The sequence below is a fragment of the Garra rufa genome, chromosome 10 (assembly GCF_049309525.1).
Source record: "Garra rufa chromosome 10, GarRuf1.0, whole genome shotgun sequence".
Lineage (NCBI taxonomy): Eukaryota > Metazoa > Chordata > Actinopteri > Cypriniformes > Cyprinidae > Garra > Garra rufa.
In genome coordinates, this window is record NC_133370.1 from 29,148,778 (window position 1) to 29,173,629 (window position 24,852).

The window sequence follows — 24,852 nt, forward strand, 5'->3', positions numbered from 1 at the left end:
TTTTGGGTAGACTACATGAAATATGGCTATACTGTTTAGAATTAAAATCAGTACCCTAATCTTTAAGAACACTCTTTTCAAAACATATGCCATCTAATATGTTTGCTGTTGTGAGCAGTGCAGAGTGGAGGAGCAGCAAATGGGGAGGGAGAAATGAAAAACCAGGAATGGAGGTTTATGAAGGCATGGAGGGCTCAACTGTGTATTATTCAACAAATTCATTTTATAAAGGCTAATATCTTAAATGCACACTTTGAGTTTACAGTTTGCTTTATTTAGGATTGCCCCAGGTATCAGTAAGACTATAAATCAGTGGTTTTAGACTCCTTATTGACTCTCCTTATATAGTTAATACAATAAAACAATGAACTGTGATAACTTTGATTATTTCATAACTTTTAAGAATGGCATGTTCTTCAGTAAATACAAATACAAATACGATGCCAGTTTACATTGCTACTTCTTGATTTTTAGCAGGTTTCGGATTTTAACTTGTAAACTGTGTGTGAAGTTTAACAATTAAGAGAAATATTTTTTTATCTGGAAGTTTGCTGAGGCCACCCAATGAACCCAGTCCTACAGGTTTGAACCACTGCTGTAGACTTTTGTTTATCATGTCATTTTAATACATTCTAAAGACACTCCTGTCAAAAATATATGTTCGTATCGAAGAGCGATACTGGCACAGCTAAACAGAATCTTCCGTCACCATATGTACAGACAGTATCATAGGCAAAGTGATGCAAATCCCGATGCCGGAGCGCACATCAGAGCGCCCCCTGTGGCCGCTCAGCGGTACCGCCGCGTGTCTTGCGAGTCTTTTGTGTGTGAACATTGGCAAAGCGCTCGCTTCTCTCCATAGAGCAGTTACACTGAGCCACAGCTGCACCAAGAAGATACACATCTCTACTCACAGCAGTCAACACAGACTCACCAGATGCTCTTGTTCTCTCCAAACCTGAGCGCTTGTTTCCGCGGTATCTCTCTATTGTAAGACGACTGAGGTAGAGGTTCATATAAAAGTTTTTGCGAAAACCGCGGAACGGATGTGAGGCGCAATAGAGAGCCTCTTTCAGTCTTCACTTTGCACCTTCTTCTCTTATTTGCGTTGCGATTTCTGAGTAAGCGGGGAACACGCTTTCTAGTGGAAAGGCAATAGGGACCGGTTGATGTTTTTACTGAAATGGACGTGAGATTTTATCCACAACCTCCACCACCATCAGCAACAGATCCTTCCCGACTGGGACAGTCACACTATTCGGACTCTTCGTATTGCAATAAGGTAAAGCTACATTTTATGATGCATGACCTTTTATGATGTGGATCCTCATAAACGTGTTTTGTTTGAGTTTCGCCTGGCTCAACTTGAATGAAGACTGCTGAGGACTTGTTCAAAGTTTGTACTTCACTCGACTGTCACAGAGAGTCGGAGAAAGTAGAAGCGATTGAGCGCCAGAGTAAAAATGTATCCAAACCGGGTGTCTTTGTTTATTAGGCTATCTGTTTATTTTTTTTCCTCACTATCAATGTTTATATCTTCAACTCTTAAATGCGCACATCAGCATTTCACGTGTCTTTTATGTCGCGAACTTAAAAACGCTGTTACAGGTTGTCATAGAAACCGCGCGCAGATGGGAAATAATTATGCAAACAATAATAACAAAACACACTTAGACTGGTACCAAGAAGTAGCGCGCGTTTACTTAGGCTTAATACACCTGCTCATCATCACAGCTCCAAACTCATGGACATCAACAAACTGTCCTTTACACAACATGCGCAAACAACAAATAGTGTGTGTAGTGCGTATATTCATTATATGGTTTACCTCATATTTATGTTTTATACTTTATACCAACGGTGTTAATTTATCCTCCATGTCCCTGAGGAACAACAGAGATATGTGGGGTTTGTATTCCTCTATTTCTCCTAATGATGGTGCTGTTACTGTGTGTGCGCACTGCATGTGCGCAGGATAAAGAGAGATGGGGAAGAGAGAGGGAGTGTGTGTGTGTGTGTGTGTGTGTGTGAGGAGGGGGTAGGGTTACTGTGGGGTGATATAGTGGGGGTTGGGGTTGTATTATTCCTTTCAATGCTTCTTGATTCACTGCCATAGGTCTCATATCCATGTCTAAGTGCAGTCACATACACACACTGAAATGTTTTATAGATGAATCATAATGAATTTTTAGTGACAGACCCTGTTTTATAAAAATAAAAAAACCTTGAAAGCACAATTTCATTGCATTGTTTCAGTGATTCATTTGTTAGATGTAATTTTGATGTGCAGCAGTAAATTGTTAATATCTTTGCTGAGTTTATAAAACCAGAGAGGAGAGAAAAGAGGTTGGCGGGGGTAGGGAGGAAAGGAAGAGGGAGGGAAAGGAGGGGAAGGGCTTTCAGATATAATCTATATAGTGTAATTTTACTGCAGAGGCAAGTCAGCCTATATCAACTCCACTCGAGATTTTTCATCTTAGCAATTCAGAAAGAGAGGGAGGAGGGGAGCTGGAGTTGGAGGAGTGAGAAAGAGAGAAAGAAGGGGGGTGGCAGTGGTGGGGGGACACACAGCAGAGCAAACAAGTGAGATTGTGACAGTGGTGTGTGGTATCTACAGAACAAATAGACAGAAATTGATGGTATGTGGCTAAACGGGGGTCACGCTGCCAGTGGGACTGATTCAGTCTGTGCACAAAGCCCCCCATCTGATTACCTTCCTCCCTACCTGCTCTCCTCAGATCCCAGAAGACTGCGCTCCGCACTCTTTCTGTTTGATGTGGACAGAAACATATAAAAACAAGCAGTGTATCTTTATTCATACGCTATGGATTTGAGTTCTGAGCCTTGGAGACATATGCTGGTTTAGGAGCGTTCAGTTGCAGTGCACTTTGTTGTGGATTTTCTGCAGTTCAGCAAAACGCGTAAATGCAGGAAAGTCTGTGTTTGTCTAGCGCGATGCTTTTTGTGCAGTGAAAGGTACATGTTTCGAGGAGAAAAAAACGGAGCAACTTTGAACACACTAATGCTCCTCACTTCCTGCGCCATGCTTATCGCCCTATGCTTATCGTTTGACCTACTCTGGCATTTTTGTCACAGTTTGCTAAGAAAGTGTTTGGCAAGCAAATAAATGCAAAAGCAATTAAATTTGAATTTGAAGACCCTGTAGAGGACTCTTTGAATCTGAATCTGCACCTCGGATGTGTGCTTTAATACACGAGCGCTGCTGTTAAGGAAGTCAAGAGTGGTCTTGAGGGGTACTCAGAGAGAGAGAGAGAGAGTGAGTGAGCGGGAGAGTGTGGCATCATGGGTAGGATTGGATTACAGTCTGTTTAGGATTATGAAAACCGGCAAAGATGCAGCCCCTGACCATTAATGGCCAACAAAACTACTCCGCCGAAGCCGACCTATATCAAAGTCAATGATTTATTTCATGCCTAATGACTTTCAGCTGGTGCTCAAGTCGCTGCTTTAATGGAGTTTGCAGGCTCAAAGTTATTACAGCCAATGAGATAATGCAAGCAAGCTGTTAACACTACGCATGACTCATTGTCTTGTAAGTCTGTCGTTGATGTGGTTTTAAGGAATGGCGAGAGCTTGTACGTTCCCAGATTTCACAGGTTTTGCTTGTTTACAGTCTGCAATCTTGTGCACTGTCAAGTCTTCGGACAGCAGAAGTCTGGTCTAACTAATTGGGCGAGGTTTGAATGATGTTTACAGTGTAGGGATGTAATGGTATCGAAGTCCACAATACGATATTTATTGCGATATTTAAAAAAAAAATGTTAACATTTTGTACATGTTAAAGTTAAATTATTCTATAGAGTTCAAAATTAAGAGCTCCAGCCCATGTTCTTAACTAAGAATACTTCAGAAAAATGTCAGTGAATTGACTTGCACCTGCACTTTAAAGGGGACTCAACCCTCTTTTTATTTGTGGTATACTGTCTCAGTCTAAATTACATTCACACTGGTATTTTAGGAAGCCAAACAAATTAGAATATAATAATAATAATAATAATAACAACAATGACAGTAAGGGCCATAAACTATACAACAATTGCACTGCAAAATAAATGAAAATAAATAAGTCATAGGTATATTAATTTTGCTTTACACTACAGAAGGGAAATACCAATACTTCTTTACTAATTTCTACACTTGAAAGAGATGTTTTGAATTTGGACTGCAGTGACGTTACCTATTTAAACCAGTAAAGGTCATTGCACACTAAGTTTAAAATATTCATATGTATTTTTTCGTATTCGTTATTTCTTTCCTATCAAAATGCTTGCTACGGATGCGAAAATGCAGAAATTCGAAACTGATCTGAAATTTTTATGACGGACGGAAGTTTCGGAGGCAGTGTCTAAACTTGATTGACACAACATGAGGTCGTATTCATTTTTTAACATGCAAAAATTTCAGTCAAAAATTTCGGACTCAGTGTGCAATGACCTTAATTGTCGGCAATTCATACTGCACTTTTAAGCTTTTATTTTGTCGAAAATGGCAGTAGAGCTTTTATTTTGACGGAAAACTCCAGCTTCGGTGAAAACAGGCTTACAAATATGCATCTTACTACAAATTTAGTGAAATGCTATAATCATCTGCCGTGAAAATAAAGCATAACTGGTGGCCGTTGCGTTCCTAAGCTCACAGTACATTCAGTAAACAAGTTCACTGCATTTATTGTGAACGGAGCCGCTCTGAGGCACAAAAAACACCGGATCACGAGCTGATCGCCTAAATGAAGTGCACGTTTCGCTTTGAAACACGCAACGAAAACAGACTTGATGAAGGGATTAGGCCAGGTTTTAGTCGTTTGACAGATACTGTGCCTAAGCACAATGGCCAAAAACACAACTTTAAAGACCTTTTAGGTTAAAATAAGAAGTTTAAATAGAAGTCGTTTCATATTGTCAAGTGACCACCATAATATTGAAATGGTTTTGCTATCGTGATATCACAATATTGATAATATTGTTACATCCCTATTACAGTGTGGAAAAAGTTGAAATAAGCAAGACAACTTTAAAATGTCAAGTTTAGTAGTTCAATGTGTTACTAGACTTTCCTTTGTAATTATTTGTGATTTTAGAGTTGGTGAGCAGAACAGGCCTGTGAATTTTTATTGACGTGCATTTTAATACCCAGCAAACATATGGCTTTAGTTTTTACGTTTTCTCTCTCAAGACAGACACCTATAAACATTTGTCAGTGGAAAACCTGCAAAATTAAACTCAGGCTGTTTTGATTACAATTACGGACAAAAGTCTCCTGAGTCATCTGTCTGTGGTTTTGAAGTCTTTGTAAAAATGTTAGTACATTCCCGCTCTTAAGGCGATTACATTAAAAACGGATGAGAAATTAGATATCTCAAATATGTATTGCTGTCATGGGCCATGCTCCGTAATATAAAGTCTGCTGTGTGCATGTCTTAGCCACAGGCATTTTCAATTAAGAAGAAATTACTGAGATCTTTGGTGGTCCTGGATGTCAGAGGGTCCCGGGATGTCGACCCTGACATAATACGCCTTCTTTTGTGTTTGTTAGTCAAGAGCAGTACTCAAACCCCACTCTAAAAATGACCACCCCCCCAGAAAAAGTACTTCTACTACTCCAGCTGCAATGATCATTACACGCATGTGCATTTTAAACAAAGGAGCTAACGGACTTATCATCTGAGCGCTGAAAGTAGAAGCTGATTTGACTCAGAGAGGAGCTAGCACTGGTAATCTCTGTTTACCAGGTCAATGCTTTTCAGAAAGAGTGATGATGACAGGGTGAGACTGAGTGGGCATTTCATTCGTGCACCCCCCTCCAGCCTCGGCCTTTAGAGCGCTGATCAAACCACACTCCTAAATGTGAGAGGAAATCAATGCGTGCAGCAGTCTGTTTGTATTTGATGTTTTGTCGTTTGCGTGATGTCATAATGGTAAGTGGTTTGGTGTGCAAAAGTTTTTTATTGTTCTTGGCTTAAACTAAAGCATATAAATATTAATCGTGTGGCACTTTCCATGAATCATGTTACCAGGATGGTATTTGTGTGAATGACACTGTGCACTTTCTAATATTTACCTCAGCTTGTGGAAAAAGCTTGTGATAAACTTTGGCTGTCTGTATATTATAAAGGTATAAAACAATTTGTAATGCTTCACTAGGTTGGTATGAACGTTATGAGTTAATTAAATATACAGTTTTACTGTTACCTAGCAGTTTTAACCATTAGAGACACAAATAAGAAGTATTAGATATGTTTGGTTAACTAACATAAAATGAACCTAGCATAAAAAAAGTAGTTTCCCGATTGAATGTCTTGAATTAATTTATCTTTAATTATTTATTTATTTATTTGTTTGTTTCTTCTTTTAAATATTTCATTGTCATTGCTTTATTGCTAAATCACACAAATTCGATTTTAAACTGCATTTAGACCCACATTTTGTTAACGTGGTTGGAAAATCACAAACCTCATTCAAAATTCATATTACATTAATATAGTCAAAAGTTTATATAATATTAATTTGTTGATCATCTGAGGTTGATCAACATTTTTTTCGGCCCTGTTTATGAAAGTGCCATGTATTGTTATGAAATATATATGAAAGCCAAAAACAGCATTTCTTTTTTGCTGTTTTGCTGAAGTCAAAAGTTTACATACACTCTGCAAAATGTTAATTATTTGACCAAAATAAGAGGGATCATACAAAATGCATGTTACTTTTTATTTAGTACTGACCTGAATAAGATATTTCACAGAAAAAATGTTTACATATAATCCACAAGAGAATATAATAGTTTAATTTATAAAAATGACCCTGTTTAATACTGTGTTGTTACCTGAATGATCCACAGCTGTGTTTTTTTGTTTAGTGATAGTTGTTCATGAGTCCCTTGTTTGTTCTGAACAACTAAATTGCCCGCTGTTCTTCAGAAGCATCCTTTAGGTCCCACAAATTGTTTGGTTTTTCAGCATTTTTGTGTATTTGAACCCTTTACAGTAATGACTGTATGATTTAGAGATCCATCTTTGCACACTGAGGACAACTGAGGGCCTCATATGCAACTATTACAGAAGGTTCAAATGCTCACTGATGCTCCAGAAGGAAGAACTATGCATTAAGAGCCGGGGGTGTAAACTTTTGAACACAATGAGGATGTGTACATTTTTCTTATTTTGCCTAAATATATTGTTTTCATTTAGTATTCAGAAGCTATAGAAGAAACTTACATGTTCCCCAGAAGACAAAATAAGTGTCGTAATGGATAGTTTTTCCTTCTGAAGCATCAGTGAGCATTTGAACCTTCTATACTAGTTGCATACTGAGTCCTTCAGTTGTTTTCAGTATGAAAAGATGGATCTCAAAATCATACAGTCATTTTTGGAAACAGTTCAAAACCAAAGCATTTGTGGAACTTGAAGAATTTTTCTAACGAACAGCAAGCAGTTTAACTGTTTGGGACAAACAAGGGACTCATGAACAACATCACTAAACAAATATTTTTTCTTGTGGACTATATGTAAACATCTTTTATGTGAAATATCTTATTCAGATCAGTGCTAAATAAAAAAATAACATGCATTTTGTATGATCCCTCTTATTTTGGTCAAATAATTAACATTTTGCAGATTCTGCAAGGTGAATGTAAACTTTTGACTTCAACTGTGTATGCATTATTAAAAATTATGTGGGATGTTAGTATGCCTAGACAGGTGTTAAGTGTAGCATTTAGGGCTTTAACACCTTCATGTTTGAATACTTTTGAAAGCGTTGTGCTGTTGCTCCCAAAATGGCTTGATCTCCCCCTTTAAACAGAGATGTCCTTCCACTGACGGATATCTGGGAGTTTTTCCTATGTCAACAGCAAATGTCAACATTACACCGGCCGGCCACACATGGGTGGATTGTCATAAATGTGAAATGTTGACATAGGCTGTGATCTTTGCTCATGTTGTGCCTAGGTCAAGCTCCAAGCACAACAGCGCAAAGACATTGTTTTCCCCATACTTTTCCATACGATGACGTCTCCAGCTACACTCTTTAAAACAAAAGATTGACGTTTTTTAAATGTGTATGTTAGGTCTTAACATTTAATATTTCTAGTAGCTTCTTACTGTTATCTCGGCAGCAGGTGCTAAACCAATTGTCAGTTAATAAACTAAAATGTACTCTTGCTGAAAGAAACAACGAACACAGCGAGATCCAATTATTGTCTCGTCTCCGCAATATCCATATATTCTCATTTAAGGTCAACTTAATTGCATCCAAATTTGGTTTTGCTGGTAACAAAAGCCATTACTGTTTGAGTTCCTGTTCAGTGGCTAGCTGGCACGGTTCACTGGCTACTGTCAAAAAGGATTTGCTTCTGATTGACAGCCTCACTGGAATGTGAATAGAGTTTTTAATTGCATATCATGTGCGCATATCTAAAGAGACAGGCTCTGTGGCGCAGGCTACTGTTCATTACGACTCTACAGGTCAACGTACAACTCATCTACACAATCATAAACACAAACACACACTCATTATGTAAGACCATTACATGTGGGCTTGTTTCATCTCACTTCCTTCCATTATGCGGTAGAAAATCTGCTCGTTTTGTTTGCTTTGACTTTACGGACATGTCCATGTATAATTTTCCCATATGTGGACATTAAATACATAATATACTGTCCAAACACTCACACAGGAACTGTAGCACAGCACCAGTTTATTTGCACACCATAAATGATGCTCTCTATCAGTAATTTCTCTATCGGTCTATTACGAAACGCCACATTTCTCTCGGCATCCAATACCTGGATACCAGACTTGACTGATCATGCTCCTTAAAAATAAATAAATAAATAAAAAGAACACCATCAAAGTAGAATTAATGCAGTCATATGACTTCTGTGCTGTATTCACAGTCATTTGATAGTTTTGTGAGGAAAAGACTAAGAGTGAAGTTGTTATTCACAGAAAATTATTTGTTCCTCTTTATTCTGCACATTCAAGTCGGTATGTCACATTCATTTATTAATTTAACCAGGTTTCCAATAAATGGGTTACATTTAAATAATTTTTTTTTTTTTTTTACTTTTTAATGCTGAGTAATCTAGTAGCCTAATTCCAGGTTTGGGACACACAGGGGGCCTCAAGGGGTGCAAGATGGTACACAGAAAAATTTAGAGAAAAAAACATACCAATATTTATTGTAAGAGTGCTATATAAAGAATTTTGAAGTATTGTTAATTATTTAAACAGAAAATACCTTCCATGCATATATAGCTACCTATGGAGTATTTACCAGTAAAATGGTTTGAATTATTCAAATGGTATGATTAATGGTTGGAAAATGTAGAACTATTAATAACTCACAACTAATTCTTTTACTGGACAAATAAACCAACTCAATGTATTTTCTTTGCATCTTACATCTGTATAATGCATATTAATGTATGTAATTTTTTTTGGCTTTTAGTATGAATATGTTAGCGTTAGGGTTTTTGTCCAATCAAATGCTCTATAGAATCTGAAACTTCTAACCCCATATAATATAATAAATAGATGCTGAAGCTGTGGCTAAAATCATCAATGTTCACAGAATTTGTATTTTCTCTACAGTAAATGGCACGTAGTGCACTAGGGATAGGAAACGATTCAGACAGTGTAAATATGCATTCTGTTGGTGGTGAATGAAGTCTGCTATTTTATATATAGATAATGCAATATGGATGAAATTGTGGCTGTGATATAAACTAAACGCTATTGGCTATTTAAAAAGACTGCTGGATATGTCCCGCCCTGTCTTCCTGTTTCAGTCGAAATTATGTCAACACATAGAATAACACTATGTTTCAAAGCTCTTAAGTAGACCTTTAAAAGCAAAGCACTGCTTTGTTTACAGCTGTATCCAATAAAACGCTGTATTGCTGCTGTTCCATAAGTGCCACCTGCTGGCAGAGAGTGAATTTGCGTCTTATTCAGCCCGTCTGCTGTTTTTGTTGCGCTTTGGATGTTTTATGTAGCATAATAATATAAAGTTAAGGTCAGACCATTTTGTTCTTGCTTTAAATTTTGAAATTGTACAATCTAATTCACATCAAAAAATGCTCACGTTATATGTAGCATGTTTGTTTGGATCATGATTAAAATGCAGTGGTTCTGCAACTGTTTCATGCATTCAGATTCATATAAAGGCACGGTCAGAGAAAAAAAAGTGACAAACCCTCAAACCGCTGGAGCATAAAAAAGTTTGAAAACCCTTGGTTTGTTTGTTTGATTTTTCATAAAAATATTTATTTTTCTTATTTAATGTAGTTACAGTCTTGTGCAGCTCTGGTCAGTTCACCACAGTGAGGTGTACAGTGAATGAAAGAGCACTGGCACTGGATCGTTACTCTGTATCTGGAAAGAAAAAGTGTAATCAGCGCACCTCTAGTCCAGAATGATTGCCGGTCATGATCTCCAAGCCCACAGAAGTGTTGTTAATTATGCTGGAAGAATGATTATTGTTGTCACTGCTCGTTCCGCAGACCCAGAGGGCCAAACCTGCAAAACAGATTCGAGGAAAATAATGTGGTATCTGCAATCAGCCTAGGTGGTTTGGGAAATCTATCAGTGATGCATTTAAATGCGAAAATGACAAAGAAAGATCTGCATAAGTGGAGTACGTTGTAAAGAAGTGAAAAGAGCTTGTCGTAGTCAGTGAGAAGAAACCTGCGCTGAAGTGCTAAGGCGTCACTTTGTGTGTGTGGGGGATAAAAAGAGGGATTTTTGCTTGCCTGGTATGTTCCATTTTTGTCTTTGTCACTGTGGAAAATGCAAGGCCGTAAACACGAGCATTCCTGTGAGAAAGACAGCGTTCAGTTGCATTTTACGGCCTCGAATTTTAGTGACATGTTTACGTCGTCTGCGTCTGTGTTTACGATGCTAGTCGTCAGTCCCAGTTCAGCCCTCTCCAATCTTTGAGGCTGCCTCGCGTGTAATTCAAACAAATGTGACATAGCGTTGCAGCCATGTTTGTTACAGAATAAGATTATTTTCTCAATATAATTAGCTTCCATCTCTGCTAGCATATCAGCCAGTGCAGTGCGATGCAGAAAATGCCAAAAGATCAACTCATTAAGTAGCTGAACATAATGATCATAAAATCTGGACATGTGTTCGCTTTATTTTGGCTGGGGGAATGGGTTTTTTTTTCCGGGCCGCCACGCGCGTCGAGAAAACTCTGGCACAAATCTGTGATTGCGATTCATTGGAGGCATCTCATTTTTTGGGTCTGCTTTGCCCAATGACAGTCTACATATGAATAGCTGATTAGGCTCCCAGTTTGAGGAAACATCCAAACAGATGGCTCTGTGAAAACCAATCCAGAATAGCTTAATTGTTTGGTTTAATCTCACTATGAAACATATTGCAATCATTTTCACATAAAGGCTTTTTTTTTTTTCGCAGAATGTAATGAAAGTTATGGTGCGGATCCAGGATTTTTAGAGCAGCATGAAAATATCCCAAACATCCTCTTTTGCCATCGGTCTAATTGCTGATATCTTCAAAGGACTCTCAGCATAATAATTCATTTTCCGTTGTTTGTAGTTTTTGAGTGCGCGTGTCATCAACACACAAGGCGACATAATTCACCGTTTATTTAATTCATAAAGTTTTCCGTTTTGTTTTATGGCATCTGCACGGTTTCAATGAGTCCAGCATCTGTTAAACACACATTCGAGTGTTTGTTTGCATGCTTGCTGTGTTATTCTGACCACAATAATAGTGCCAGCCTCTCCATTGTGTGGAGGGACTTCCAGCGACACGTCAGGACCGATACGCACACGGCGGCTTTGTGAGGGAGCACACCCTGGCCTTTGTGGGCCCATCTGTAGGTGAACTAATGGCCTGTTGCGTTTCCCCTCATTCAGCTCAGTCTTTGGTGTTTAAGTGGCACCTGTCAGCCTTTTGATGCCTGGTCCTCTGTTCTACTGTGATGAGGAAGGACACGTTGCGAGTTCGCGATCGCTGTCTTGTGACAAGTGTGGGATCGTGTTTCAGCGGCAGTAGAACAGGTGGGCCCCACACCTTTCTCCTCTGGAACATAATCATCAAAATGGACTCCACGCTCTGAGGCTTATCATTACCTGTAATCAAAACCTATAAGCGCAAAAAGTAGGGTGGTGTGCAAAACATCAATACTGCATTAATCGTGATGTTGTTTCAGCAGGATGTGAGCATTCTGAGCCTTGGTTTACATTATTAAATAGCATTGATGAATACAACTGTCTATATGTTTGGAATCAGTTTGATTTTTTGAGAATAGTTTAATTTATCTGTTCTTTTGAACTGTGTATTCATCAAAGAATCCTGGATAATAAGAATAATGTCATGTTTTCCACAAAAATATTAAGCAGTATAACTATTTTTAACATTGATAATAATAAAAAATGTGTCTTGAGCAGCAAATCAGCATATTAGAATGGCTTCTGAAGGATCATGTGACACTTAAGACTGGTATAATGACTGCTGAAAATTTAGTTTTGCCATCGCAGGATAAAAATAGATAATAAAATATATTAAATTGTATTAAATTTTTATTATGTTTGCTAATTCAATAACACTTTTAAAGGCATAGTTCACACAAAAATGAACATTCTGTCATTGATTACTCACAATATCGTTCATCTTTCGTTCATCTTTGGAAACAAATTAAGATATTTTTAATGAAATCCAAAAGGTTTCTGACCCGGCATAGACAGCAAAGCAACTAAAACATTCAAGGCCCAGAAAAGTAGTAAGGACATCGTTAAAATAGTCCATGTGACATCAGTGGTTCAATCGTAATGTTGAATATTTTAATATAATTTTGATCAAATAAAGTCTTGGTGAGCATTGGAGACTTTTTTCAAAAACACAAAATCTTACCGACCCAAAATATTTTACGTGGTAGTGTATGTAATTCAGAAAATTTTGAAACAAATTCATAACAAATATTGGGTCTTTATTTTGTTTAGTATAATGCGAAATATATTGATTTGTAAATTAGAACCAGCTGTAAAAATTAAAAATAAAATAACACTGCTTTTGATGTTTTGTGTTGCTAACAGAATTTTTTACATTGAAATCGAATTGAAAAATTGAAAATTAAAATTGAAAAATTGAGAATTTGAATTTGAATTGACGGAACAACAGCTATTTTCATTTAAAATTAATACAATAAATACAAATAAAAGGAGAAAACCCTGTAATCTAGACAAGCAAAGTTTGTTAAGACAGGCTTTGATTATTGGCTTAGATAGATAGATAGATAGATAGATAGATAGATAGATAGATAGATAGATAGATAGATAGATAGATAGATAGATAGATAGATAGATAGATAGATAGATAGATAGATAGATAGATAGATAGATAGATAGATAGATAGATAGATGTTTTCTAAATCTAAAAAGTTAGCTTTATGGCTTCATGCGTATACTGTACTTGAAAGTCTTTTAGACGTTTCCTCTACATGCAAAATTTAAGAGCAAGAAGAAAAAGATGTTTTCAACAAACATCTCTTTTATTTTTTATTTTTTGTCCTCACTGCGAGCAGCTGTGTTTGAGGTCAAAATCGACCCAAAATAACAGACTTAAAGTTATAATTGCACGCTTGACTTTCAGAGAAACTCCCCTCAGTGCTTGTTCATGGTCTGGTGAAAAGCTTTGAAGCAAGTCATTTACCCAAGTTATTATTTGAGGGGTTGAGGCTGATCGATGTTCCATATTTTGGGTGTTTACACATTCAGGCTTTTAGAGGACACACTCAGCCAACTCAACTCGACTCTTGAGCCTAAAATTAGGCATGAAAATATGCGTTACTCTGACTGCGGCGCACAAGAGAGCAATTAATTTCCGCGCGCAAGTGTGTACGCCGTTCATAAGCAAAAGAGAAGGTAATTCAAAGAGACTTAAACCTTATCAGGACAGCTACAAGTGAAATGGAAATGAAAGGCGGTGGACAGAGAAAACAAGGAGCTCATTTCAACAGGAAACCAGCAGAAAGTCATACTCAATTTTGTTTTGTATTAGTCATACCTTCTTCGCGGTTTCCCGCTGAAAGGATAGAAAATGGAGTCAAAAATGGTTCCAAAGCCATTTGTTTTATAGAAACACTTTGAAAAGTTTTGCGGTCGGGGCTTAGCATTAGATTAGCTGGGATATGAGACTGTCTGCCTTTAAAACAGCCTTTCATCCACTACCACTACTTATTTTAAACACTAAACATTAAAATGTGAGCTTTAAAGTCATTTAAAACATTCATTTCCGCTTAGCTTTCAATTCAAATGGCGTCTTGCGGTCCTGATTTAGTAAAATATCATTCTCACTGCGCACTATATTAAAATCTGTCCGGAAGGGCAAGATTTCTACCCTATTCTGGATAAGAGTGCAAATGAGTCTGTCATCACAAATATTACACCTGATCTATAAAACAATTCATGAATTTTTGAAGCCCCTAGGCATTCGGTTTCATGCCTTCCCTGTTCGTGTAAATGCAAATCAGCATTACACAGGTGTTATGTGTGTTTTAAAAGATGGAAATAGTTCCTTTGTCATTTTAATAACAAGATTTTTTTTTTCAACCTCGCAATTCGAACGGTCGAGGCTTATAAGTGCAACCGCAAAATCATCCCTGTTTCAGTACCTCTGAGTCTGATAGCAGTGGACACTCTGTGTTTTTGCTCTCTGCAAACAAGGCCCTGAAGAGAAAGAGAGAGAGAGATAAAAAAGAGAGTGAGAGAGATATCCACACACACACACACACACACACACACACACACACATACACACACACACACACATTCAAATATATGACCCCAGTGTAAATGAGGAACAGCTGCACCATTGTAATTAAACATGGGCAAAGAAAACTACACAAACAAATGAACCTCACAGCCGTAGGTCCTGAGGCACATTAAGGGGAGAGAGAGAGAGAGAGAGAGAGAGAGAGAGAGAGAGAGGGAGAGAGAGAAAGAGAGAGAGAGGGAGAGAGAGAAAGAGAGAGTCACAAAGCTTCCTACAGGTGGTTAAAACACAAAATTGCTTCTTGGAAGACAAATGAAGCACCTTTAAATTTGTCAGATAGGAAGTTAATGCTTTTAGCGCTGTTAACAGAGATCAGGCAACCACACTCGCATTTGACACGTTTCACTGGGTGGAAAACTCACGCTGCTCAGCTGTAGTGAGATTAAGCCAAATAGTATTTTAAAACATTATGGCACTAATATGATGTTGTAATGAACATTACACAAGAAAAAAAAAATAGCAATCAAATCATTTCCACATTGTGTTTGATATTTACTGGGTTACAACATGGTGTCATTTGTTTACATTAGTGAATGTATTAAAGGAGAAGTTCACTTTCAGAACAAACATTTACAGATAATGTACTCACCCCCTTGTCATCCAAGATGTTCATTCTTTCTTCAGTCGTAAAGAAATTGTTTTTTGAGGAAAACATTTCAGTATTTCTCTCCATATAGTGGACTCCTATGGTGCCCACGAGTTTGAACTTCCAAAATGCAGCTTCAAAGGGCTCTAAACGATCACAGCCGAGGAATAAGGGTCTTATTTAGCGAAACAATTGGTTATTTTCTAAAAAAAAAAAAGAGTCAATTTATATATTTTTTAACGTTTCAACGCGTCTTTTCCGGTTCAAGACAGTTAGGGTATGTTGAAAAACTCCCATCTCATTTTCTCTTCCAACTTCAAAATCATCCTACATCACTGTTTTACCTTTTTTTTTGTAAAGGGCGTTTGATCCTTTTTGCATGTTCACTTTGTAAACACTTGGTCAGTACTTCTGCAGCGATGTACACTGTAAAAAACAATTTGTTGAATCAACTTAAAATGTTAAGTTGTACTAAGTGACAGCTTAGATATTTGAATTGATTCAACTTAAAATTTTAAGGCAGCAGGGTAGCGAATAATTTTAAGTTTACTTAACAAATTGTGTTTTTTTTTTTACAGTGTACTCGAATACACAGAGTAAACGCAAAACTACACAAGACAAGCATTTGCAAATCTAGCTAAACAACCAGTTATTTTCTAAAAGATGACAATTTATATACTTTTTAACGTTTCAACATGTCTTTTCCGGTTCAAGACAGTTAGGGTATGTCGAAAAACTCCTATCTTATTTTCTCTTCCAACTTCAAAATTGTCCTACATCACTGTTTTACCTTTTTTTGTAAAGGGTGTTTGATTCTTTTTTGCATGTTCACTTTGTAAACACTTGGTCGGTACACTGCAAAGCGAATACACAGAGTACATGCAAAGCTACACAAGACGAGCATTTGCAAATCTAGCGAAACAATCAGTTATTTACTAAAAGGATGACAATTTATATACTTTTTAACGTTTCAACATGTCTTTTCCAGTTTAAGACAGTTAGGGTATGTCGAAAAACTCCTATCTTATTTTCTCTTCCAACTTCAAAATCGTCCAACATCACTGTTTTACCTTTTTTTGTAAAGGGTGTTTGATCCTTTTTGCATGTTCACTTTGTAAACACTTGGTCGGGTCACTGCACAGTGATGTACACTGTAAAAAACTATTTGTTAAATCAACTTAAAATAATTTGTTATCTGGCTGCCTTATAATTTTAAGTTCAGTCAACTCAAAAAAGTTTAGTCAACCTAAAATGTTAAGTTGTACTAAGTGACAGCTTAGATATTTGAATTGATTCAACTTAAATTTTTAAGGCAGCAGGGTAACGAGTAATTTTAAGTTTACTTAACAAATTGTGTTTTTTTTTTTTACAAAGTATGCGAATACACAGAGTACACGCAAGGCTACACAAGAAGAGCATTTGCAAATCTAGCGAAACAATCAGTTACTTTCTAAAGGTGCGTTCACACCGGACGCGAATGAAGCGGCAAGCGCGAGTGATTTACATGTTAAGTCAATGCAAAGACGCGAATAGCCATCCTGCGGCGCGCGAAACGCGCGAATGAAGCGGCGAGCATTGAGCGTTTCAAGCGAAACGCGCGAGTTCAAAAATCTGAACTTTGGCGAAAAGCTTGCTCTAGTAGTGACGGAGGCAGAAATCCAAAATAACAATGGAGGACAAAATCACCGTTGCTGTCTGTGGTTACTCGGAGCTGTACGATACATCTTTGGACTGTTGTAGAAATAGGAATAAAAAGGATCTTGCTAGGAAGAAAGTGAGTGAAGAGGTCAGACAATCTGGAAAATTTTAAAAAACGCTCTTTACTCAATTTGACCTATACATACATATTGAGACTACAAGCAAGCTAAAGCTGGCAAATTGAGCTCATTCACCTATTTTACAACTACTTTCCCGCTGACGAGTGGCAGAAGCCCCTCCCATGACGCGAATTCGCGTCTGTTGTGAAGAAAATGTCACGCGCGAATGACGCGAATTTTACCGCGCGAATGGCGCGAGTAAACTCAAATGTTCAAGCGTTCAACTACGCGCGAATAGCGCATTTTTTCCGCGCAAGTCGCGTCCGGTGTGAACGCACCTTAAAAGGATGAAAATTTATTTACTTTTTAACGTTTCAACTTGTCTTTTCCGCTTCAAGGCAGTTAGGGTATGTCGAAAAACTCCCATCTTATTTTCTCTTCCAACTTCAAAATCGTCCAACATCACTGTTTTTTTTTACCTTTTTTTAAAGGGTGTTTGTTCCTTTCTGCATGTTCACTTTGTAAACACTTGGTCGGTACTTCTGCAGCGATGTACACTGTAAAAAACTATTTGTTGAATCAACTTAAAATAATTTGTTATCTGGCTGCCTTATAATTTTAAGTTCAGTCAACTCAAAAAAGTTTAGTCAACTTAAAATGTTAAGTTGAACGAAGTGATAACTTAGATATTTGAATTGATTCAACTTAAAATTTTAAGGTAGCAGGGTAATGAATAATTTTGAGTTTACTTAAATCACTTTTTTTTACAGTGTATGCAAATACACGCAAAGCTAGCAAAGACGAGCATTTGAGGTTAAAAAGTAATAACAAATAGTCATTTTTTAGAAAATAACTGATCGTTTCGCTAGATAAGGCCCTTCTTCTTTGGATGGGATCATTTAGAACTTTTAGAAAACATTTTAGAAATATTTTAGAAATTCAAACTGGCGAGCCCCATAGAAGTCCACTATATGGAGAGAAATCCAGAAATGTTTTCCTCAAAAAACATAATTTCTTTACGACTAAAGAAAGGAAGACATAAACATCTTGGATAAAAAGGGAGTGAGTAAATAATCTGTAAATCTTTGTTCTGAAAGTGAACTTCTTTAACAAACACAAACGAACAATGAACAGTACATTTATTACACTATTTATTAATATTTATTACTTACTGTGAAATGAACATTAGCTAAGATGTAATGTAGTTAACTATTTATTACAAAGTCTTACTGTTTACCAATTATATTACATATAAATGAGATTAAAAAGACAGGTTTCAAAAAAAGAATGTGTTTTTAATCATTTTCTCATATTGTTCCAAAACACATATGCTGTATTATTACTTTTTTTTCCAGTGGAAATTTTCTTGAATGTTCATGTAACCACATCTGTCGAGCTTCAAAAAAGAAAAAAACATCATAAAACAACCATAAAAGTGATTTTTATGACTTGTTTGATATATATGTCTGTTTATGTAGAAAACAGACTAAAATGAAAGTTATATAGCACATATCATATGGACTACTTTGATGAAACCTTTTGGTATTTCTTTATTTGTTTTGTCTGTTTTGTTCTGCAAAAAGCCAATTTCACTAAATCAGTTTAAAAACACGAGGAAGGAAAAACAATGACAAAATTTTCCTTCTTTGCTGAACGGTCCTTTTAAGCAAAAAAAAAAAAAAATCATCTATTGTACTTGACAGATGAAAGTGCTCGCACGAAATTACTTCTGCCTTCATTATGGTTGTGATTGTAATGGAGCAAGTATGGATATCATATCATCAAGGTATTTTTAGTCTTTGTACCCTCATAAAGTCCATGTGTAGCATCACTCTATTTGATTAATATCATTACACGTCATGTTTTCCTAAGGAAACTTCAAAGTAAATTTGCAGCTCAGGTTCTCCCGCAATCAATACTGTAATATGATAGAGATATTTTTGTCCTCTTAGCAAATATGCTGGAGACTAGAGATAACTTCCAAGGCACCATTATCCAAGTAAAAGAAGAATGAGACATAAATGTTCTCAGGTTTAGTTCTTAATCAATAGTTTTACGTAAAAAAAAAAAACCTACTGATTTAATAGCGATGCAGGCGCTGGGCACATCTGAAGATGCCATGGAGATCCAAGTGATGTTGATCAGGCTGAAACTCATTAGCCAGACCAGATTTGTACGAAATGATGGCAAAATCTTGCGCCGAACGAATCTAGTGGATGCTTGTCATGGCAACAGCATGTATCAATAAAGCAATCTTTATTTCCTGACAGGGAACGAGACCTGCATTCTAATGGAGGGGCTGTTATTGCGTCGTGGTATAAACGCCACGGTCAAACTAGCTTTAGCTAACCCATACGTTTGGCCGTTAATGTTTCAAAGCAGACAAGCGGCTTCGATGATTGACACATAATGGGATGTTTGTGCCCGGTAGTGTCCGAGCTTGTTTTTCCATGTATGTTTTTAGCAGCGGCTCATTGGTCAGGCCGCATTAATTCCTATGTGTTTTCCTAGCAGGAGAGGTAATGAACAGGAAGTGATTGTGGTCATGCGTCCAGATAAGAGAGCTTGTGTCCCAGCATCCCTGATGCTTATCACCCACCACACCAGGGCGGCAGCTGCGGAGGAAGTACATAGCGCCATAGCAACAGCCCAAGAGAGGAGAATTCACTCTGAAGCTTACAAAAAAAAAATGTCTCAGGTTCAGCTCCGCACAAAACAGGGATGTGAAATCACCCATTTGAAACATTTTCACTCATAGTTGTGTGGATGTAGTATCAAATGGATATTTCTGATTCGAAATTCTGAATGCATGTTCAAATCTTGTTGTAAAATGACTATAAATGACTGGAGATGATATATTAATGTGGCAAGCTAGTATAGTGAAATATATCACTTGGCAGACAAATAGTTTATGATTAGAATAATAAATCTGACTCTTTGTTAAACAGTGATGTTTTGTATTATATAGCTGTTGTCACTGTTTCATTAAAAAAAATATATATATATATATATTCAGACTAGATTAATTGGTTGTATGTAGTTTGGCACCAATCGGTGGTTTTTATTTATTTTTCCTTGTTTTATTATTTTAATAGAATAGCACTCAATAAGGGCAGTTACAGGTGAAGAACTTTCATTATTTAATATTATTATTAAATTAATTATTATGTGTCCCTCAATTTTTTTTTTCTACTGATCAAACCATTGAGAAACTGGGTTATAAAATGGGTTATAAATGGGTTATGGGTTATTAAATATTTTTATTAATGTCAAGCATAATGATTTGTATTCAAATAACATTATAAATATTAATTTATTAATATTAACCTTAAAAGTAATAATAATTTATATTTAAATAATATATTATCAATCTATTATTATTATTAATGACAATATTGATTAATATTGAATATATGAATGTAAATTATATTAATGTTATTAATGTCAATTATAATAATTTATATTCAAATAATGTATTATAAATACTAATTTATTATTAATAACATTAATAGTAATAATCATTTATATATTTAAATAAAATATTAAATCTCAATATATCATTAATGGCAATAATGATTAATATTTAGTATATTATATGAATATAAATGGTTAATATTATTGTTATTAATGCCAATTGTAATAGTAATTTATTTTCGCAAATTATATTTTATATTATTAATATCAATCTATTATTATTGACATTAATAATCATAATTTATATTACAATAATCATAATCATTTATAACATATTATTAACAATATATATATATATATATATATATATATATATATATATATACACACACACACATGTTATTGGCAATATGGATTAATATTTGGATTAATAATTATATGAATATAAATGGTTAATATTATCATTATTAATACAAATTGTAATTTATTTTCTTAATTTATATTTTATATTATATTAATCTCTTATTATTATTGACATTAATAATCATCATTTATACTCAGTACATTAAATATCAAATTACAGCTACTATTATTAACAATTTATATTCAAATAATATATTTAATATCAATATATTATTATTATTAATGGCAATATGGATTAATATTTAATATATTAAATATATTAAGTATATATGAATATAAATGTATATGAATATAAACTTTTATTCTATAGATTCTATTACTGTTATTAATGTCGATAGGAAAGGAAAGGACATGGCAATTCTAATAGTAATATATATTTTACATTTATATACTATATTATAAACATCAATATATTATTATTGTTGACATTTATAATCAATTTATACTCAAACAATACATTAAATGTCAAACTACTACTACTATTATTAATAACTATATATATATATATATATATATATATATATATATATATAGTTATTGTTATTAGTGTCAATTCTAATCATTTATATTCAGATAACATTTTATTATTATTATTATTATTATTATTAACATTAATAGTAATAATTTACATTCAAATAATATATGAATGTAAAAGTAAATTCTAATAATTTTTATTCCATATTATAAATATCCATTTATTATTATTCTTATTGACTTTAATAATCATAGTTTATACTCGAATAATACATTCAATTTCAAACTACCACTATTCTTATATTCTTATTATTGGTGGTAAAAAAAAAAAAGAATAATAAAACAACCGTTGAGGAAAAGGTTATATTGGTTGATCTCTACCTGTCAGCCCTGGTAAAATCACTGTAACACACTTTTCTTTTGAGGCTTATTGCTTTTATTGACACTCACACAAACAGAATACAATAGTGCAGTGGTTTGAATTCAAAGCCTGAGTCGCAGATTGAATGGAACAAATGTGAAAGGGATGCTTGGGATTTTTTTTTCCTTATGTGTATGTCCACTGCTGATAGCATTCCCGTTCTCTCGTGTCGTGTCGCTGTAATAGGCCGGCCAGCGCTGGCGACGTAACGCACTGCTGTGCTGTTGACTGAAGCCGAGCTGAGTATGAGAACACAGTGGCCCATTGTACTGCGTTCAGATACAGAGCCTGATGTGTGAGTTCGGTCAGCTCCTGCTGGGAGCTTTTGTCAAGCGGAGTAGCCCGCTCAAGGGTGTCGCTTTTTCCCCCTAAATACGTACGCTTCTGTGGGAGATTCGGGGAGGGGCCTGTCGTAATGAACATGGCCCTTTTGATTTGCTATCAGTGCCCGCGACGAGTCGCACGTCGCCCCTCTGTCAACGTAGTGTCAGGGTAAATGATGGATTAGCAGATTGATTTCCCGGATATTCCGCTTAATTGTCTTTCGTGTTTTGCAAATTTGCAGGAAAATGACTGAACACGACTCTCTTTGTGGCTTTCCGTGTTTTCACCAGATGGCAAGAGCTCTGCTATTGATTACAACTGTAAGGTGGACTTAAATTAATGTAAACAGCAGAGTTCATTAAATTTTCATTTACAAGCTCTTGCAGTTGATAAAAATAGCTGGTTAATTGTGCCCGAATGCGCTGAGTTACCTTCTCCGTGTCAATCAGGTGTGACGAGGGCACTTCCTAATTTAAAAGAAGGCGGATTCATATTTTAATAAGCCACCGTGCGTGGCATTCAGCCACGAGGTAAGAAAAAAACGACCCAACATCTGAATTAATCGCGTTGGAGGTTAAATTCAATTTCACGTAATGGGACTTGGCACAGTTTTTTTTTTCTCCCCGCACAATAGCTGAAATTGCAGCCCTTTCAGCTGGCTGCTGGCAGCCGTCCACCCAGGTCATCCTGGCTCCTGCTTCTTGTTGTCTCTTTTTTCCCCTCTCTGTATAAAGATACAGGCAGAAAAATGTTAATCCTTTCAGTGTGTCGCACCTGTTGACATTTTTGGGGTCTATCGGTTTTGCGATTAGCGTGATTTAGTGTAGCTTACCTCCTCGCAACAAGGACGGCCGGAGGGTTCTGGGGGGTTTGTGTCCATTTTCCTGATGCACCAGGACAAATTCTTCGAGTCTGTTGAGAGTGATTAGATTTCTCAAGGGTCCTTGTCTCAGAAACACTACCCTACATAAATTACTCATGCTCTTCTCTCATGGGCTCAGGGACCGGCTGCCAGCGCTGGAACATATCAGCCATTTGGCTGTTCAGAGGTTGATGAATTCAACAATACAAACAAGATTCGAACACTTCAGTCACAACTACAAATAAAACTTTACAATGGGGTGACATTTGTTAACATTAGTTTTTGTATTAACTAACACGAACGAACAATGAACAAGGCATTTATTACACTATTTATTCATCTTTGTTAATGTTAAAAAATACAGTCGTTTATTGTTAGTTCATGTTAGTTCTCAGCGCATTAACTAGTGGTAACAAACACAACTTGTGATTTTAATAATGCATTAGTAAATGCTGAAATTAACTAAGATTAATAAATGCTGAAGAAGGATTTTCATTCTTAGATTGTGTTAACTAATGAACTTTATTGTAAAGTGTTACCAAATTTGTAAACATGTACTTGTATATACAGTATATTATATATGTTAAAAAGTAAAAAAAATAAAAAATAAGCATATGTGACCCTGGACCACAAAACCAGTCGTAAGTAGCATGGGTATATTTGTAGCGATAGCCAAAAATACATTGTATGGGTCAAAATGATTTTTGATTTGATTGATTGAGATTTTTCTTTTATGCCAAAAAGCATTCGGATATTAAGTAAAGATCATGTACCATCCAGATATTTAGTAAATTTCCTAGTGTAGATATATCAAAACTTAATTTTTGATTAGTAATATACAATGCTAAGAACTTCATTTGGACAACTTTAAAGGCGATTTTCTCAATATTTGAAATTTTTTGCAAACTTCGATTCCAGATTTTCAAATAGTTGCATCTCAGACAAATGTTGTCCTATCCTAACAAACCATTTTCCAAGTTCACATATTAAACAGATTTTTGAAAGAGCGTGTAACACTAAAGACTTGAGTAATGACTGCTGTAAATTCAGCTTTGCTTTACAGGAATAAATGATAGATTCTAAACATATTATAATGGGAAACAGTTATTTAAAATTGTAAAAATATTTCAAAATATTATATATTATTGAATTTTTATTTTGTGTTGACCTTAAACCTTTGAATGTTAGTGTATATATTGGCCCCTCAAAAATGGAGACACTTAAGCAACAATTAAAAATGTATAAACATTATAAACAAAATATCAAAACAAGTTGCATTCGATTTAGCAAAATGTATAAATAATAATTCACGATATAAGGTTTCAAATCTGAAACAATAGATTATATTGTTTAAAATTATGACAAAATGTCCTGGACTTAACATAATGAAGTAGAGCCTGGTTTGATATTTTGGTAACAATTTACAATAAGGTTTCATTAGTTAATGGTAATGTATTAAATAACATCAACAAACAATGAACAATACATTACTGTATTTATTAATCTTTGTTAATGTTAGTTAATGAAAAAACTTTGTTTATTGTTAGTTCATGTTGATTCACAGTGCATTATCTAATGTTAACAACCACAACTAATCTTAACTGTAATGTGAACCTTATTGTAAAGTGGTACTGATATTTTGTATTTTGTAAGTGTGACCTACATGTCCAGTTGTGTATATCTATATATATATATCTCAATATAATGATGAGGAAGTTGCACTACAACACTGTGAAAGTGTTGTGTAACGCTCTGTGTTGGTGACAGTG

General features: G+C 35.5%; 1 protein-coding gene across 3 annotated transcripts in view; it reads left to right on the forward strand.

Annotated features, from left to right (window-relative positions):
• The first annotated feature begins 842 nt into the window (after positions 1-842).
• tox (thymocyte selection-associated high mobility group box) overlaps positions 843-24,852 on the forward strand; it is a 75,780-nt gene continuing 51,770 nt past the window's right edge. For all 3 annotated transcript variants that reach the window (XM_073849140.1, XM_073849142.1, XM_073849141.1), the window contains exon 1: positions 843-1,282. In XM_073849140.1, the coding sequence (XP_073705241.1) occupies positions 1,184-1,282 (99 nt within the window). In that variant the 5' untranslated portion in view covers positions 843-1,183. The remainder of the gene's footprint in view (positions 1,283-24,852) is intronic.